Consider the following 18277-nt stretch of genomic DNA (forward strand, 5'->3'; position numbering starts at 1 on the left):
TGCCAAATATCCATTCGGATGTGCCAATAAAGCCTATTTGATTTTATATACACACTAATAATAAATTTTATTTATATAGCGCCAACATATTCCGCAGCGCTGTACAATTTGTAGGGTTCAGATACAGACAGATACAAAACAAAGAACGTCATTTCACACAATGGGACTGAGGGCTTACACTCTATGAGGTAGAGAGGATGACACAAGAGGTAGGAGGGGCGGCATTGCTTATACAGTGTTCAGACAATTTTGTAATAGAGGTTGCAGCCATTACACAAACAAAGCTTTATGGGCCGTCACTAGTAGTGTCCTTTAACATGTGGATAGAGCATGGACAAATATGTTAGGCTGAAAAGGCATCAAGAAGGGTTTGCATTAGGAATTGTGATAGGCCTGTCTGAAAAAATGCGTCTTTAGTTTGCGTTTGAAACTGTAGAAATTGGGAGTTAATCTGATTGTCCGGGGTAGAGCATTCCAGAGAAGTGGTGCAGCTCGGGAGAAGTCTTGTATACGAGCGTGGGAGGTTCTGATAATAGAGGATGTAAGTGTTAGGTCATTGAGTGAGCGGAGAACACGGGTTGGGCGGTAGACAGAGATGAGGGAGGAAATGTAGGGAGGTGCGGCATTATGGAGAGCCTTGTGGATGAGGGTGATAACTTTACATTTTATTCTATATTGAATAGGCAGCCAATGTAGCGACTGGCACAGACCAGAGGCATCGCTGTAGCGTCTAGCCTGGTAGATGAGCCTGGCCGCTGCATTCAGAATAGATTGTAGAGGGGAGAGTTTAGTGAGGGGAAGACCGCTACATAGCATATACACTATATATACACTACATAACATATACACTATATATACACTACATAACATATACACAATATATACACTACATAGCATATACACTATATATACACTCTACATAGCATATACACTATATATACACACTACATAGCATATACACTATATATACACTCTACATAGCATATACACTATATATATATATACACACTACATAGCATATACAACATCAAGTTACAGATATACATCATTCCATGTCTGGTAATAAAGTCGTTAACCAGCCGTGCTCAGCCTGCATCCTCTGTGCAGTTGCCGGCCGCGCTCATGGTATTCTCAGACAACCAATCACCTTCCAGATGCATCTGTACCTCGACCAATAGGATACATTTGCGGAATTTTAAACACCAAGCACCATACAGAAGGCCGGGCACGTCGGAGGGCGGGTTGTTTTCTTCTGACCAATAGAAGCACTGCATAAGCTAATAAAACATCATTTTGAGCCAATCATCTGTGAGGTGGGCGGTGATGTTGTATGCTACTCCTCCCCTAACTCGGTAGTTACAGCGTGTGGGGCTTTAAACTTGGCCGGCGAGGTTCGGGCTAATAGAGGTTCATTTGGCGATTTTTCTTTTAGTTTCAGCGCTTTGGAATTTATTGCACGAATCGCACAATCTGCATCGGAGACATCATGGGGAGAGGTAACGAGCTTCTGTGCAGCCGTGTGGTCACTGGTGGGTGGTACCGGGCAGTGGTCTCTTGTGCTAGGACTTGTATTGTGCAGGACGGCTCAGTGGATGCCTTCTAGGACTGCTGGGAGTCACTAGCTATTCTATAGCCTCTTCTCTGTCACCACTAGTAGCATATTCTGCTATATACTATGTCCTTGATGGAAGTCCAAGATGAGCCACATCTGCGATCGCGTAATGTGTGTATCCTGGCAAGTGTGCGGCTAGCTCGTGTAATGTACTGTGCGTATCCTGACAAGTGTGCAAGTTAGCTCGTGTAATGTAGTCTGCGCATCCTGATGTGTTAAAATAATAACCACTCAGCTGGTGCCCCATTGGTGCCTTCTACTGGATAAACAAGCCTTAGGAGGGGTTCACACTACTGTTATTTAATAGACAGATGTAGTCTCCGTCTGAGTCCGTCCATATTCATAGACGTGTAAAACATGATGGAAGTTTTCTCCTAATTATGTTTTCTCTTTTCTGACGGAAGACAAAGTTCTTTTCTACTACCGTTGTTTTCTTCCTATGTCTGATAACGACAATCTGTAATGAGTAGTGTGAGCATATCTATAGTGTTTAGTCAAACAACGGGGTGAATTAACAGTCTGCACACAGCCTTATAGATATCAATGAAACTATTTTTTTTTTTTTTTTTTTTATATAAACTGGGTTCATTCAAACGGGGGTGGGGGAACGACAAAATATGGTCAAAACCCGCCTGCCACGATGTTGCGGTCGTGGCTTCCCCCACCCCAGAGTCAGCTCAAATGAATGGGCCGCAGAATCCACCTGAAGAAAGGGCAGCTCGCTTCTTTTCTGCCGATAGCAGAAAAAAGAACGCTAGTGGTCTCCATAGACCACCATTGTAAAGGGGTGGATTCCGCTGTCAAAATCCGCCCCTTTGGCCCCTGGTGAACTAGCCCCCTGCTGCTTTCACACAACACTGATTTTTTATTTTTTTTTTTCCCCAGCGTTTGTGAGCTAAAATTAGGAATGGTGACTACAGAGATCAGGTATAATAGAAATATTTGTATCCATTCTGTGTTTTTAACCCAATCCTATATTTGGCATACAATCGCTGATGAAAATTACTGACCGAACCGTGTGAAAGCAGCGTTACATAAACATGCCAGTTCCTGAGTTGGGTGTACAGCATGTTTGGGTGGATATGAACATACTGATATAGATGATGTCCCCTAGAGCCCCCAATTATTGCATTAGCGGAGTGCAAAGTCTTCAGCATTTTAGTCTGGCTTTGTTGTGTCACTAACTTTGCTTTTCTTCTGTTGCTTGTACATATAGTAGAAGCGGTCCAGTTATGTGCCCTAGTGCTATGACATCAGCAGAGGAGGCTTGGCGCAGAGACTTTTGGCACCCTGCTGTGCCTGCCTGCTGACTATAATGAGGTCCACTGAGATTCTATTGTTTTTGTCATTGTGTCACCGTTTGCAGGACTTTTTCAACCATAATATTAGATCTGCTCTACGCTGGAAGCCTCCGACAACGTGTTAAATGTAGTCTAAGGGTTGTCTAGCGTTCGGCTTAAAATAGGTGGAGACTTTTCTCTTTGATTTCAGGCGGAAACCTGGTGGACCCCATTATAGTCTATTTGATTTCAGGCGGAAACCTGGTGGACCCCATTATAGTCTATTGAGTCCATGGGTTTCTGCAGGTACCTGCTTTTTATGCGTAAAGGATTTCCGTTTTTCAGGTCCCCAAGTGGACCGGAAGAACGGAAACCCAAACATTAGTGTAAGGCACCTAGAACTTTTTATCTCCCCATAAAAACCCTTTAGGTCAGAGCCACACGTGGCTTAAGCTGCCCCTGCAAAGTGGATAGGATTCTAGTGAATCCTATCCACACATTGTGGAAAAATATGTGCAGCGGATATACTGCAATTTCCAAAACTATTGTGGTTTTGGACATCACAGCATGTAAATTACACATACGGAGACGCTGGCCGTTACCCCATTGACTAATGCGTATGAAAAGACTGATTCAGTTATCTGCTGTGTAACCATTTTGAATGAGTGTTTGGATTAATCCGTCTTTGACTCTTTGTTTTGTTTTCTTTTAACTCTTTCACTGCCAATGGTCTATGGAAAATTTGCGAACCTATATGGTATCTGTATCAATATAATGACAAAGTAATAATAATCCAAAAAATACTTTTATTAATATTACAAATGCCGAAAAAGGGAAAACGGAATAATTAAAAGAAAATCGCATCGACATACAAGTGGAGATTGCAGGGTCACATGTAAAGTATAGTCAAAGGCATATACCGTGTTTCCCTGAAAGTATGACACCCCCTGAAAGTAAGGCATGCGGGGGTTTCTGTTGAATTGCCTAATATAAGGCATCCCCTGAAAAAAAAGGCATGCCCGGCAGTGGTGTGTGGGGTTTAGGGGGGCGGGGCTTAGCGAGCTCCACTTCACTGACACAGCAGCCGGCTTTCCTGTGCACACGGAGCATAGAGCACGGCTGCTGTGTCAGTGAAGTGGAGCTTGCAAAGCTCTGCTAAGCCCCACCCCCCGAAGCCTCGCTAAGCCCCGTTCACCACTTCCATGACGAACAGCAGCACCAGCGCTGCTAGGAAGAAGGGAAAGGTAAGTATGATAATTTCCCCCCTCCCCTACACTACCTACAACCGGCAGTCATGCTGACGCTCCACTAAGGAAGTGCCGGCATGACTGCCGGTTGTAATAAGGCACCCCCCGAAAATAAGACAGGTCCTATATTTAGAGTGACAATTTAATATAAGACTGTCTTATTTTCAGGGAAACACGGTAGTAGTGCTATTAATCAATTGTGCACAGTACCTAGACAGATGTATACCCATTTAAAACACATGTAATGTGAGTGACAATAGTAGTCACTCATATATGTGAAAATATCCAGCACAACAAGAGTTAAAGGGATCCTATTAGAGATGAGCGAGTACTGTTCGGATCAGCCGATCCGAACAGCACGCTCGCATAGAAATGAATGGACGTAGCCGGCACGTGGGGGGTTAAGCGGCCGGCCGCCGTCAAAGCGGAAGTACCAGGTGCTTCCATTCATTTCTATGGATCATGCTTTTCAGATCGGCTGATCTGAACAGTACTCGCTCATCTCTAGATCCTATCATTAAAACTCAATTTTTTTTTCTGCCTACCACGTAGGAATATCCTTAAGAAATAGAGATGAGCGAGTACTGTTCGGATCATCCGATCAGCACGCACGCATTGAAATGAATGGAAGCACCTGGTACTTCGCTTTGACGCCGGCCGCTTAACCCCCCGCGTGCTGGCTACGTCCATTCATTTCTATGGTGTGTGCTGTTTGGATCGGCTGATCCGAACAGTACTCGCTCATCTCTATTAAGAAAGGCTATTTGTCTCCTACCTTTAGATGTCTTCTCCGCGCCGCCATTCGGTATATAATCCGATTTTTGTCGGTATGCAAATGAGTTCTCTCGCAGCACTGGGGGCATCCCCAATGCTGCGAGAGAACTCTCCAGCGCCGCCTTCATCTTCTTCAGGAACGGGTCTTTTTTGTGTCTTCTTCCAGCAGTGGCTTCAAACTTCTAGGCCAAGGGCAAAGCCGACTGCGCATGCCCGCCGGCCACAAGAAAATGGCTGCTTACAACATTGTGTAAACTTTATTCATGACTTTGTGTATGTGATATGTGTTTGGTTCAACTTTTTGGGGGGTGCTGTGACCTGGACAATGGTAAATGCCTGGGTCACAGCACCAATAAACTTCCTGGTTATGTTTAAAGGGTATTACATAATACTCTAATAGTAAAGCTCAGGGGGGGAAATTACATTATGTGACAGTCAGAGAGCAAAAGTATAGAATGCTCTCTGATTGAAAGGAGGGGGTAACAAGGGCTAAAATCCATGCCATTCCCCTCCTGGGGTCACATTCAGGTTATGCACAGAGAAAAGAATGCTTCCTCTCCTCTGTGCAGGGCTCCTCATCCCCCTATTTCACACATACCTTTAGTATGTAAATTGCCTCAGTAGATTTTGAATAAGTGCATTTTTATCCATATGCTAATGAGCTTAGACCATGCACCGGAAGTGTCTGTGTGGATTGTCTGCTCTATGTGTATGCACAGCAGAGACGAGTCATTACCACAGGGGCCTCTGCTATACATACGCATAGAGCAGACGGTGCATGATCTAAGATCATTAAGGGAGCATTCACACTACCGTCGGTGTCCAACAGCTAGTGTCTGCTGCTAATTGTCCGTTCAAAATCTTGCACAGATTAGCATCGGACACTAGCTGTGTCCGTGATATTTTGCATTCATTTAAATGGACACCAGGTGTGTTCTTTTACAGTCCGTGCCTGTCCTTAACTGTCCGTTCCCAATGATGTCCGACTTTTTAAGCAGACTGCAAAAACCTACATGTCGGGTTTTGCTGTCCGCTTGAAAAGTCGGACATTTTTGGGAACGGACACTTAAGGACAGACATGGACTGTAAAAGAACGCACCCGATGTCCATTTAAATCAATGCAAAATGTCACGGACACAGCTAGTGTCCGCTGCTAATGTCTGCACAAGATTTTGAATGGACATTAGTAGCGGACACTAGCTGTTGGACACTGACGGTAGTGTGACCCCCCCCTAACATAAATTAAAACGGACGTATTCAAAATCTACTGAGGAATTTACATACTAAAGGTAGATGTGGAATAGCCTTTCTAAAGCCTATGCAAGGATGTGCTTATCTAAAAATGGCATTTCCCAATGATAGAGCCCCTTTAATCAGGACATTATAAGAGGAGAAATCTTCCTATAACTGCTGGAGTAGATAGGGGTGACATACAGTAGCCATTAGACAGACCAAAGTCACCCATGTGAAGCCTGTCTAATGGGTGTCTTTGGGTGCACCCAGATGTGCACAGTCTCCCCAAGTCAGGGATCCCACTACCTCTATTTATGGGTTTAGGACATATATGAAGGTACAACTACAAGAGACTGACTGTGCATGGTTTCAGCCATCCCAGTCCCCTATAGTGAATGGCCGGGCCATCAGTGTTATTGGGCCACCTCTCAGCGAGGCAGCTTTCGCAGATCTGTGATCCATGACAGGCTGGACCAGGGACACCTAGTGGTAGTTGTGTCGCACACATCATGTCGCAGGTAGGTGTGCAGCCTGCCCAGCCCCCTCGGCCACGTTGCCTTGTGTTTATGGGCGGCCGCCCTCCGCCTGGTGTCTGCTCAGTAACCGACATTTCCCGCACTTTCCGTTGTCTGAGCACATGCACCCACGATATGCGCTGCGTACAGAGGTGCACGCGGTGCCCGGTGTGTGGAGGGCGGGAGGGCTCTGTCTTCCGGTAGCATCGGCCTGATCCGCCCCTGCTACCCCGCCTCCTGGCCCTTTAAAGATGGCGGTGCTAGGCACTGTCATAAGTCGCTGACCAAACCCACTACAACAAACGCAAACAAACCCTCCCTGTCTGTCTCCTAGGTAAGAAAATGTCCAAACCCAGCGACGGAAGAATCGGGGAAGCACCGGAATCCTGCGGAAGTGGGGGAACCAATGAGAACAACCCGAAAATGAACGGGGTCGGTGGGCTAGAAACTGTCTTGTTTGTGCTGCTGATCCAAGTTCTGACTAGGAGCCCGTGTATAGATCGCTGCCGCTTGGGCGCCCCCTACATGTAGTTTGCCGCATTGTAGGTGAAAAACTAGTGGAACTAGTTGTCTATGGCTGGTGATGGGTCTGGGGGAGTGAGTACTAGAGGGGCATGGACAGGTACTAGACTGTGGGGTATATGGATGGCGGCTGCAGCATTACTGGATGGGATTAAGGTTACAGATCTGGGTACATGGAGCAGCCAGCAGTGAACAAAATATTGGCTTCATCCCATGCGTGGCGACCTCTTGCTACATGTAAACGGGTCTTCACACATTGGGCTATGGTTTCCATCAGGCTGTCGTACCCTGTGAGGGTCTCTGCGACTCCTGCATGAGCAATAGACATGGATTTGTTCTAGAGCTTTCTACAGGTTACACATTGCCATCTTGTGGCATTCATTGCCAGTACTGGGCAGCCCTGACTGCTTATGTGAATTAGGAACACGACCGCAGGGAGCAGACCTAGATTTGTTAGTTTAGAGTAATGGGTTTTGTAGAAATAAAGCTGCTCCTCTACCGGGCTATCAGATCTATCACTTGGCTAGTAATATATTTGCTGATTCCATGCACAGCCATAGTCCCCATGCAATATGGGCATTACTAGCAGCTGCCCGTCTTGCTGCCAGTGTATATTTGGGATCAACTCCAATGGGCACATTTACAGCGTATCGCGTCCTCCTTCAGAATTCGCACTTCTTTCTGTAGCCTGCGGCTTGCTATATAAAATGGCCTTAACCCCTTAACGATCAGACTAATTTAGTCCTAAATAAGCAGATGCATTTCAGCTCCTTTGCACACTGTTTATCTGCAGGTTATTAAGGGTAATGTGCACTAATGTATATTTATGTTCCTATTATTCTCTTATTGTCTGTGTGCATTTGTAATGTTAAAACGGGTTTCTTATTTTATTTGTCGTAATGTTTAGTTTCGAGTGACGGGGGCAGCTGTTGCGATGGCTTGTGTTGGCATGGGGGGAGTTTTTAGTGTTTTCCTGCTAAGCTAGCAAGAGTGTAAATCCCAAAGTCGTGCAGGTTTTATAGCCGTGACCAGGCAATATGCAAGTGTAGTTGTTACTGGATCTAATGTCCCTGCTGCTTCGTGCCGTCGCAGAACTGCCTGGATAACTGGTTAGTTTGTCAGTTAAGTTAAATTTAAATTTTCTTACAAATCTCTGTTTTACCAGGATCTGGGACATGGGGGACAGCCGAAAATCTTCTCATTTATGAGTCCTACTAAATCTGCCAGTACAAGGCCGCCTCTTCAGGAAGAAAACTCAACAATCCATAATGAAGGCAAATATCTGGGTAAAGCATCTGTGGATGTGTGCAAAAAAGCAGATTCAGGTAATTTATTTAACATAACATAAATTCCCTTAGGGTCATTTCACACAGGGTTTTTCGCCTCAGGTTCCGGACCAAAAAACAGGTAGCCGCGACTGAATGCCAGTGCGCTGCACCGACATCCAGTCGCACACTCCGCTCCAGATTAGGTCCAATGAAAGGGCCTAGTCGGGAGGAGAGAGAGTCTTCAGGCTGGTTCGTCTTCGGCCTGAAGAATGAGCATGTCCGTTTTTTGTTTTTTTTTTTTCCGGGAGCCGCTTCCATTGATTTCAATGGGAGCCGTCTTTTTGGTCAGGATTTTGAAGCAGATACGGCCTCAAAATCCTGACCAAAAAAACCTCGTGTGAACTTACCCTTAGACTCTGTACACATTTCAGTTCAGACGGGGTTTTTTGGTCTGGAATTTGACGCGGAGGCCGCCTCAGATTGTGGACCAAAAGATGGGTAGCTGCGACTGGATGCCAATGCAGTGCACCAGCATCAAGTCGCGGCATTCCACTCCGGATTAGGCCCAAATGAATGGGCCTAGTCGGAAGGGAGTGTCTTCAGGGGGAATCTGCCAGAAGAAAGAGCATGTCTCTTCTTTTTTCATGAGCGGGAACAAACCGCTCGCAAAAAAGAAATGACCAGCTCCCATTGATTTCAATGGGAGGCGTTTTTTTTTTATCAAGATTTTGATGCGGATTTCGTGTCAAAATCGTGACCAAAGAACCCTGTCTGAACTCAGCGTATGGGATCGCTTCTCTCTTGTGCTGGTACTTTTGGGCCAGAATTGAATGCAGCAGGAAGGAGAGAAGTTAATCCTATGTATAGGTTTTACCTTTTAAATCCACTTGTGACACTGAGCAGCCCCCCATTATTGTCTATGGGGTCTGCAGGTAACCAGTGTTTTAGCGGTCCAGCTCTGTCATTTGGGTTCCCTTTGCGGCCCTGAATAACGGAGACCCGTGCACACAGGTGAACCTAGCCTGAGAACGAAGTGGAGCAGTGCTCTGTCACATCTGTTCTAGATTTAGCAACATAACCAGGTAGATAAAGATGTTCCAAAGACTCCACAGCAGCAAAATGAAAAGGAAGTTTTTGGTGAAAACTGTATATAGAAAGTTGCTTCACTTTGCACAGATGCTAATACTTTTATCTGGTATGTGATTTTTAGTTGAGAAAGTAAAACTTATTGCCACATCAGAACTGGCAAAAGCCGTTGAACACAAACAGAACGAATGTAACTCTACAGAAGTTAGTCCTGACCAGAAACAATCGGCCTCTGAAACTCCTAAGAAATCACTGTTACCACTTGTTGACAAGACATCGAAGCCTCAGAAGATGGTGAAGGCAAAATCTAACAGAAGGAAGTGAGTATGGCATGACTGTCTGCCCAGATAAAAATGTTTGAATTTGTTTTCCGTTCTTTTTTTTTTTTTTTTTTTTTTTTAAATAAAATTTTTTGTTAGTGTTTTCATTTTTCATGTTACATCTATCTATCTATCTAGTGTCTGAGTTTTTAGACCAGGTCTCATTTGTCTAGGACATACCTTTTCTGAGATACAGTATTCCCAAAACAATGACCAGCATTAGCCAATACAAGCCTGCAAGTCTTTAACTCCTATTCCAACTGCCATACACACAGTCACATGTCCCTTATCCACCAATAGAAGCTCACAGGCGCTTAGTCTCCACATGCAAACAGCTTTACTCCAAGTTTCCATAACAACCCAGCCATTTATCTTCACTGCTGTAGGTCAGCTTTAAAGGGCTCTGTGGATGACACTGACAAGGTCACATACACAGTTTTACTTCACGTTTCTAAAACAACCAATTGCAGGTTTTTCACTCCTATCCAAACTGAGATACACATGATGCTCATGGACCAATGAAAACTTGCAGGTACTTCAGTCTTGACATACACACATCTTTACACCAGGTTTACATAGCTAGCAAGCTATTTAGGACCTGTCTTAGTCAATAGCAGTTCGCAGGTCCTTAAATATTCAGTCGTATGACGTGTATCAGCCAATATAACTTCACGTTTCATTTACCAAATTCCCATAACAGCACAGCCATAAATAGACTGTACCTATACTGCACTGCCATACTGGATGTCAGCATTCTTAGAAATTGAAACGTATTTAAACAACTCACAAGGTTCTGGCTCTGAACTGTTCGTGTAGTGTGGCCAATACACAAACAAAATGAAATATGCCCGTGTGAAGACAGGATCTTCTACTACTTTAATATATATATATATATATATATATATATATATATATATATATATTTAAAAAAAAAATAATAATAATCCTGCAATACCATCTCTTGCTACTGTCTAAATTGTCTGACTTTCTGTGAGATGGAGCAAATTATTTGGCTTAGTAGCCAGTGTCAGAATTTTTAGGACTTTTTTTTTTTTTTTTCTTTCGGTGTGTAGATTGTGGTGCTAACCACTGAGCCACTGTGTTGCCCCAACTTTTTAAAGAAAATATGGATAACGTGAAATTTTGAAAAAACCTCACCAAAATTTCTTTAAAAATGTTTCTCATAAAAATTGATGGTGCACATCCCCTTTAAGACTCCAAGACCCTGGACAACAATTGATCAACTAACTGCTGACCTATCAGGAATCATGAAGTCATTTACAAACCCATCCATATTTCTCTTGCGCACAGCACTTTCTGTATGCTGATACTGGTGATTTATTAATAATAATAATTATTATTATTATTTATATAGCATCATTTAATTCCATGGTGCTTGACATTTGGGGGTTTACATACAGTACACAAATGTACAAACAGATATGATACTAACAATGAGTGACTGGTACAGTTGGACAGAGGACCCTGCCCGGGAGGGCTTACAATCTATGAGGGAAGGGGGTAGAGACAGAAGGAGAGGGGGAGACTGTACAGATGGCAGTGAGGTGATAGTGTTATTGGAGGTTGTAGGCCTTCCTGAATAGGTGAGTCTTCAGGGCCTTCTTGAAGCCTGTGATTGTAGGTGTCAGTGCTATGTGTCTTAGTAAGGAGTTCCAGAGTATGGGAGATGCACGGGAGGCGGTTGTGTGAGGAGCGGATGAGGGCAGAGCGGAGTAGGAGGTCGTTGGAGGATCTGAGGTTACGTGTGGGCAGGTGGCGGGAGATTAGTTCAGAGATATACGGAGGGGCCAGGTTGTGGATGGCTTTGTATGTTAACATTAGTAGCTTGAATTCTATTCGCTGGGCAATAGGTAGCCAGTGAAGGGATTGGCAGAGGGGGGCAGCCGATGAAGAACAGGGGGTGAGGTGAATTATACCAAACTATAGCTTTTCTAATGTGGCATTACTGATAATTGTTGCGTTCTGCAGAGGCTCTGACAAATGCTTTTCTGCTCAAATGTTAAGCCTTAAGCTATTTTAAATCCTTGGTACCATCAAATTTTAGGTATTGATGACCTACGGAGACTTCTGTCAAATACAATAACTTTTTTTTTTTTTTTACAACTTTTTCTTTAGGGTACAAGGAACAAAATCTCCAAGCAGAAAAGTTACAGATTACTTCCCTGTGAGACGAAGCTGCAGAAAAAGCAAAAAAGATCTAGAGGTAACTAGAAGTAGTGTTTTAAAAAATAAAAAAAAAATATCCAGCTTTGCCTTTCAAGCGATAGGAGGCAGAATCTGGATGGAATTTTGAGCTGGTTTTGAGAATCTGCCTCATAATCCACTCCGATTAAACACTGTGTGAACTTGCCCCAATGTTCCTGATTGTCTTCTCAATTCCTTATTTCAGACAGAAGAAAAGAAGAGAATAGATGATCTTATTTTAAGCGGCAAAGAGGAAGGGATGAAGGTCTGTACTGCACCATGTCTGAGGTTAATCTAGCTTTCGGGCCAAAGGTGATGGAAACATATAGGCAGCTTTAACAAATTGCAGCAAATACTAGCAAGAAGGGGGCAAATGAAATGGGTGGATCAGATGACAGGAATTGCCTGTAAATCCCATAGAAACAAAATACTTTTTTAATAGAAGCAGCACAGTGGCTCAGTGGTTATCTCACTGTTGTCTTGCAGTGCTACAGTCCTGGGTGCAAATCTGACCAAGAACAACATCTGCAAGATGTTTATATTCTCCCGTGTTTGCATGGAGTTCCTCTTGTACTTCAAAGACATACTGTTAGGGAATTTAGATTGTGAACCCTATATGGAACATTGAGTGACCATGTCTGTAGAGCGCTGTGGAATATGTTGGCGCTATACAAGTACCGTATATACTCGAGTATAAGCCGAATTTTTCAGCACAATTTTTGTGCTGAAAAAGCCCCCCTCGGCTTATACTTGAGTCAGCAAAAAAAAATTTATTTATTTTTTTTTTTTAGGGGGGTAAGGTCTATGACCAGCAGCAATATCAATGTATAGAACCTCCCATAAAATAGTGGGGGAAAAAAAGAAGCTTGAAAAAAAATATAAAAATTAGAAGTTCTAAATCCCTCCTTTCCCTAGGATAGACACAAAAGTAGAAAATGACTGTGACACATATACACATTAGGTATCCCTGTGTCTGACAGTGCCCAGTCTACTGAATATAGGGTATCTGCAGTGCTCCTGTTCTGTCAGGAAGGGGTGGGTTAATAGGAGCACTGCAGATCCCCTATAGTCAGCCAGGCTGAATTCCAAGTGTGTGTGTGGGGGGGGGGGGAGAAGTCCTCAAGCTCAGGGAAGGGGCAGACAGACAAACAAAACACCCCCTCCCCTTCCCCAGCACCTACTGCACCCAAAAACTCCAACCATTTTAATTTTTGAAATTTTCCAGTAGCTGCTGCATTTCCCCCCTCGGCTTATACTCGAGTCAATAAGTTTTCCCAGTTTTTTGTGGTAAAATTAGGGGGGTCGGCTTATATTCGGGTCGGCTTATACTCGAGTATATACGGTATATTAATAAAAACAGGATAGCTGCTTTATAAAAAAAAAAAAAAAAAAAAGTGATATTGATCTAATTTATGGTCTCTGAACTGTTACTGAGCACTTTCAGAAAACCTTCCGTACTGATGGCATAATTCCGCTTCTTTCTGGCCAGGTTGACATTATTGATGGTAAAGGCAGAGGTGTGATTGCAACTCGGAACTTCCAGCGTGGTGAATATGTAGTGGAATACCATGGAGACCTTATCGAAACGACAGATGCTAAAAGGCGCGAGGCATTATATGCTCAGGATTCCTCCACGGGCTGCTACATGTACTATTTTCAGTACTTGAATAAAACCTACTGGTGCGTATTCGAGGCTAATATGCAGCAAGAAGTAGATTTGAAATATTATTTGAAAGGTTATATTTCAGGTGTAACTACATTGAAAAAAGATGGTATTGGTCAGTAAGCTAAAATTGTACTCAAATTAGGTTTGGATGATTAAAGGGTTTTTTTTTTTGGGAGTGTTTTTTATTTTTGTTTATATAGAAAGGTCTTTTAGTGCTAGTAATGGGTTAATAAGTACACCCATATACCTTTAGCAGTGTTTGGAGTGATTTCTGGGTGTCTCTGGATGCTGCTGGCATCCTCTGCATTTGTTTATTTGGTGTAACTTCCTGCTGTGGAGCTTCTACACTAGTTTCCTCTGACTCTGCTCCCTCTCACTCAGTTGCACTCCCCCTCCTTGTCTCCCTAGCCTAGCGATCCCACCCATTACTAGCCCAAAAGACTGCATTGGGGCCCACAAAACTTTAGTTACACCACTGCCCCAGAGTATAATAAGCAGGGGCCCAGAGGAGGTGGCAAACATAATCGGTGTTACTCACCTTTCATGGGCTCAGAGTCTTGCTCCTCCTGTCAGGTTTTCTAACTGACGTCGGGGACCGTTGAAGCCAGATCACATGGCGCATAGGCAATGCGTGACCAATGTCATTGGACCTCAGCCGTCCCTAACGTTGGTCAGAAGGCCTAATAGTGAAGAGCCATGCCGGAGCCCAGGAGAGATGAGTAAGGGGCTTTGTTTAAATGGGGCATGACCTAAAGAATTGCCATTAACTGCAATTGAGGTAAAATGGTGAAATACATATATATGTCAGAATTGCCAAGAACTGGTTACAATTAAAATAAAAAGCACACATTAGTCTGTGGATTGAGTGACCACACCGTTCTTGCTACTGGCAGTAGTCTTTGGCTTAACAATAACTATAAATTTTTTTTTTTTTTTTTTTTTAAATACGGTGTAAATCCAACTCCCTCCTACTCCTTCACTGATAGGTCTATGTCTTGTACATAAAATACTCTTGCCAACTGTACTACCAGCATTCCTTGCAGCTTTCCACACTCAGCTCGCATCTAGTGGGAGGATATACCTGGAGGTATTAAGCTTATTCAATTACGCCATCTCATCTATATTTAACGTTTTTCTAATCTTTCTTTAGTGTTGATGCTACAAAAGAAACCAACCGCTTGGGAAGACTAATAAATCATAGCAAGAATGGGAATTGCCATACAAAGCTACATGATATCAACAATGTACCTCACCTTATATTAATTGCATCAAGGGACATAAAGACAGGAGAGGAACTGTTGTATGATTATGGAGATCGAAGCAAGTCTTCCATTGAAGCACATCCATGGCTGAAAAACTAAATTATGGACTACTGGATTTTACAGCTTGCTTAGAATTGGTTTTATACTCCCTCCTTCTGTCTGTGCACAATTCCCTTTAGTGCCGGCATTCTTAGAGAGTGAGATTAGTTTTATTCGGTGTTTCTCATAGAGAAGTCTATGCTTCCCGAGCATGCAGTTCATTGATATGCACCTGTTTTACTATTTATACTGGGCCTACATAGTAATCAATAATTTTCCTCAAAAGTATTTGTTGGTGGCAAATACATGCCAGAAAAAAAACAAAAAAACAGGGCTATGAGAGGAGGCAATCTGTTTTGTATATAAGTGAAGCAATATTCTCTTCTACTTGACACGTTTAACTGTAGATTTCCGAATAGTTTTTCACCCTACTTGGTATAATGGCGGCATAGGTTGTATTCTGGAATAATCATGTCTAATGCTGGAAGCATAACTATAGTTCTGCCACAATTGTGACCATGGCAAGTGCAACGTTTTTTGTATTTTTAGCTACACGGTTGCAAAACCAGCTCCATCAGCTGTAATCATAGGCTCAGGCTCTGTATGTGAAGGCTCCCCTGCTATTCACTGTACAGATGTTACTTTGTGTTGCAGCTATCCATCTTATATCATTTTATGTGCTAGTCATAAGAGGCGCTTTTAAACAAATGTGAATTTCTTTGGACACCGCTTCTGTATTGTTCCACAGTCACAGGTTTATGGGATGTGACCTGCCACCTGTTATCTCAGACTTTGGTGCTTTTGTTAGTGTTTGAATAACAGAGGTGGTGGAAAGATAACTTTTTTTTTTTTTTTTTTTTAGTGTAAGATTTTTAAATGCCAGTATATAAAATATGGCTGGCCGGGAACTTGCTGTATGACCAAGTCTCCATTTAGATGACCAAGGAGCAAAAACTGAGAGACTTTTTCTGTCTTCATCCATTTTCACATATATTGGATAGATTTGGGTCTATAGAGGGATCCAAGAAAATGGGTAAAAAAAAAAAAAAAGTCTGTCAGTCACATGAATTACTTTTAATGCAGCTGTGTGAATAGGGCATAAGGCCTCCTCCACATGGGCATGTGGCAGAACGTGTGTGATCACGTGTGTACATGGCTCTAAGTCTCTCAAACTCTGTACTATTGTGTACAAGCACTCCATGTATCAATGTGGCACTTTTTTTTTTTTTCACCCCCCCCCCCCCCCCCAAGAGCACTGCATCCAACAGAACTTGCCAATAACTTATTTTCCTTTAAAGGAATTGAATGAATCTTTGAGGAGACTTTTTTGATGAAGTTGTACAATACAAACTCATAGATTTATATGGGTATATTTACATGGATTTATATGGGTATATTTACATGGATTTATATGGGTATAGTTCAGATCAGTAATATGGTTGTGCATGAGGCAGTTAGATTCATGGTCCAGGATGTCCTATAGGCTATTATTGTACAGATTGCTATAGTGAGATTTTTTTTTTTATGCAGTATGTGTAAAATATGACATTGTAAAGACTTTTTATATTGCATTGGAAAGAGGATTCTGGGAAATAAATATTTATTGATAAAGAAACAAAAGGAGAAACTGAATTCACATTATTTACAGAGATTTTTGTAAAGCTTAATATATTATAACTTGGGCAGATCTATTACACATGGCGATGTATTATTAGACATATTGATGCACTTGCTGTAGAATTAACTTTAGGTGTTGCCAAGGGTGCAATTCACAGTGACCATCGGGAAAAAGAATCGAAATGCTAATAATATCTTTGTAGTTACAGTTATATGCTGCAGATTTTCCACCAGAACGTTCGGACAGAAAACATGCAGCATTTCTTCTATCCTTTTAGAAAACTATTCACATTCATACTTCCCTTTATAAAGCTTGCTGCTCAAACGGAGCTGGAATAATTGAAGCAGATGGGGCTACATCTTCAGTTATTCTGGCGCTGTAAAAGTCTGTTGCTGCCATTCTTCGAAATAGTTCATGAAACCGTTCCCATCATCTTTCGAGCAGCCTCATGAAAGCCATCTAAGATCTAATCTATATCTCCAGCTTTACACCAATGTCTATTTAATTTCTGTTACTAATTCAAGTTGCCCTCAGTGTGGCTTAAAGGGATCCTATCACTCAGACATGATTTTTTTCTAAGTACCACGTCGGAATAGCCTTAAGAAAGGCCATTCGCCTCCTACCTTTTGTCGTCTTCTCCGCGCCGCTGTTCGCTTACAATCCCATTTTTTCTCGGTATGCAAATTAGCAGCAACAAGGGGGGAACGGGCCCCAGCACTCAAACAGCACTGGGGGCGTCTCCAATGCTGCGAGAGAACTCTCTCCAGCGCCGCCTCCATCTTCGTCAGCAGCGTCTTCTTCAGCGTCTTCCAGCGGTGGCTTGTAACTTCTAGGCCTCGGGCAGAGCAGACTGCGCATGCCCACAGGCCACAAGAAAATGGCCGCTTACAATACAATAAGTTCTCTCGCAGCATTGGGGACGCCCCCCCGTGCTGTCTGAGCGCTGGGGCCTGCCCCCAGTGCTGCAAGAGAGAGCTAATTTACATACCGAGAAAAACTGGGATTGTAGGCAAACGGCGGCGCGGAGAAGACGACGAAAGGTGGTACCTACATAAAATTGTTTCTGACTGATAGGATCCCTTTAACCGACTGTCTGCTTCATGTGCTGGGCGCTTGTGCGCCAGTCTCCTGAGGCTGACTATTGTCAAGGCAGAAGCAAGTGCCAGTGTGAAAGACTGGGAACTGGAGACATCTCCCAGGGTGCGACTAGCATTACAATGCTGAGGATAGCTGATCACCCCTTGTGGCTAGTTCAAGAATATTTGCATATGACAGTTTAAAGGGTTTTTCATTGCATTTAAATAATTCTGAAACTATCTGCACTGTACCTGTGATTTCAGAAATGTATGTGCCCTCTGCTCCATAGTGAAAACTACATTTGCCTGGTGCACATACATTTCTTTGTGTTTTTCCTAACTGGCCATTGTAAAATGTATGGTTATATAGCCCTGATCATATAAATAACCGTATGGAAGGAAAAAAAACTAAGCATGCGCTTTCTGAATGACAGTGGACAACTAAACTCAAATAGGGGTGGGGATTTTATTGGGCTTCTTCTAGTGATATCCATTAAAAGTAATAAGCCAAATTGTATGAGTGATATTTTGCAAAGTATGTTTGTATGAAACAC

The 18277-nt window shown here is 43.0% G+C and overlaps 1 protein-coding gene across 2 annotated transcripts; it reads left to right on the forward strand.

The window, feature by feature from the left end:
- Window positions 1-1357: 1357 nt before the first annotated feature.
- Window positions 1358-15737, forward strand: KMT5A (lysine methyltransferase 5A). Of its 2 annotated transcripts, XM_075274295.1 has the most exons (8): window positions 1358-1496; window positions 6996-7093; window positions 8349-8508; window positions 9662-9857; window positions 11994-12081; window positions 12268-12327; window positions 13552-13742; window positions 14879-15737. In XM_075274295.1, exons 1-8 carry the CDS (start codon window positions 1487-1489, stop codon window positions 15087-15089), a joined length of 1014 nt encoding a protein of 337 aa, XP_075130396.1. In that variant the 5' UTR covers window positions 1358-1486; the 3' UTR covers window positions 15090-15737. The 2 variants fall into 2 exon arrangements, with proteins under 2 accessions (XP_075130396.1, XP_075130404.1); XM_075274303.1 differs by lacking the exons at window positions 1358-1496; window positions 6996-7093 and adding an exon at window positions 6814-6995.
- The last annotated feature ends 2540 nt before the right edge of the window (window positions 15738-18277 follow it).

This window comes from Leptodactylus fuscus, chromosome 1 (assembly GCF_031893055.1).
Source record: "Leptodactylus fuscus isolate aLepFus1 chromosome 1, aLepFus1.hap2, whole genome shotgun sequence".
NCBI lineage: Eukaryota > Metazoa > Chordata > Amphibia > Anura > Leptodactylidae > Leptodactylus > Leptodactylus fuscus.

Bases quoted from the DNA above. Each gene is read 5' to 3' on its own strand.
- KMT5A (XM_075274295.1), top strand. The intron at 8,509-9,661 runs GTAATTTATTTA...TGTGATTTTTAG, and splicing joins GTGCAAAAAAGCAGATTCAG to TTGAGAAAGTAAAACTTATT. The intron at 9,858-11,993 runs GTGAGTATGGCA...CTTTTTCTTTAG, and splicing joins GCAAAATCTAACAGAAGGAA to GGTACAAGGAACAAAATCTC.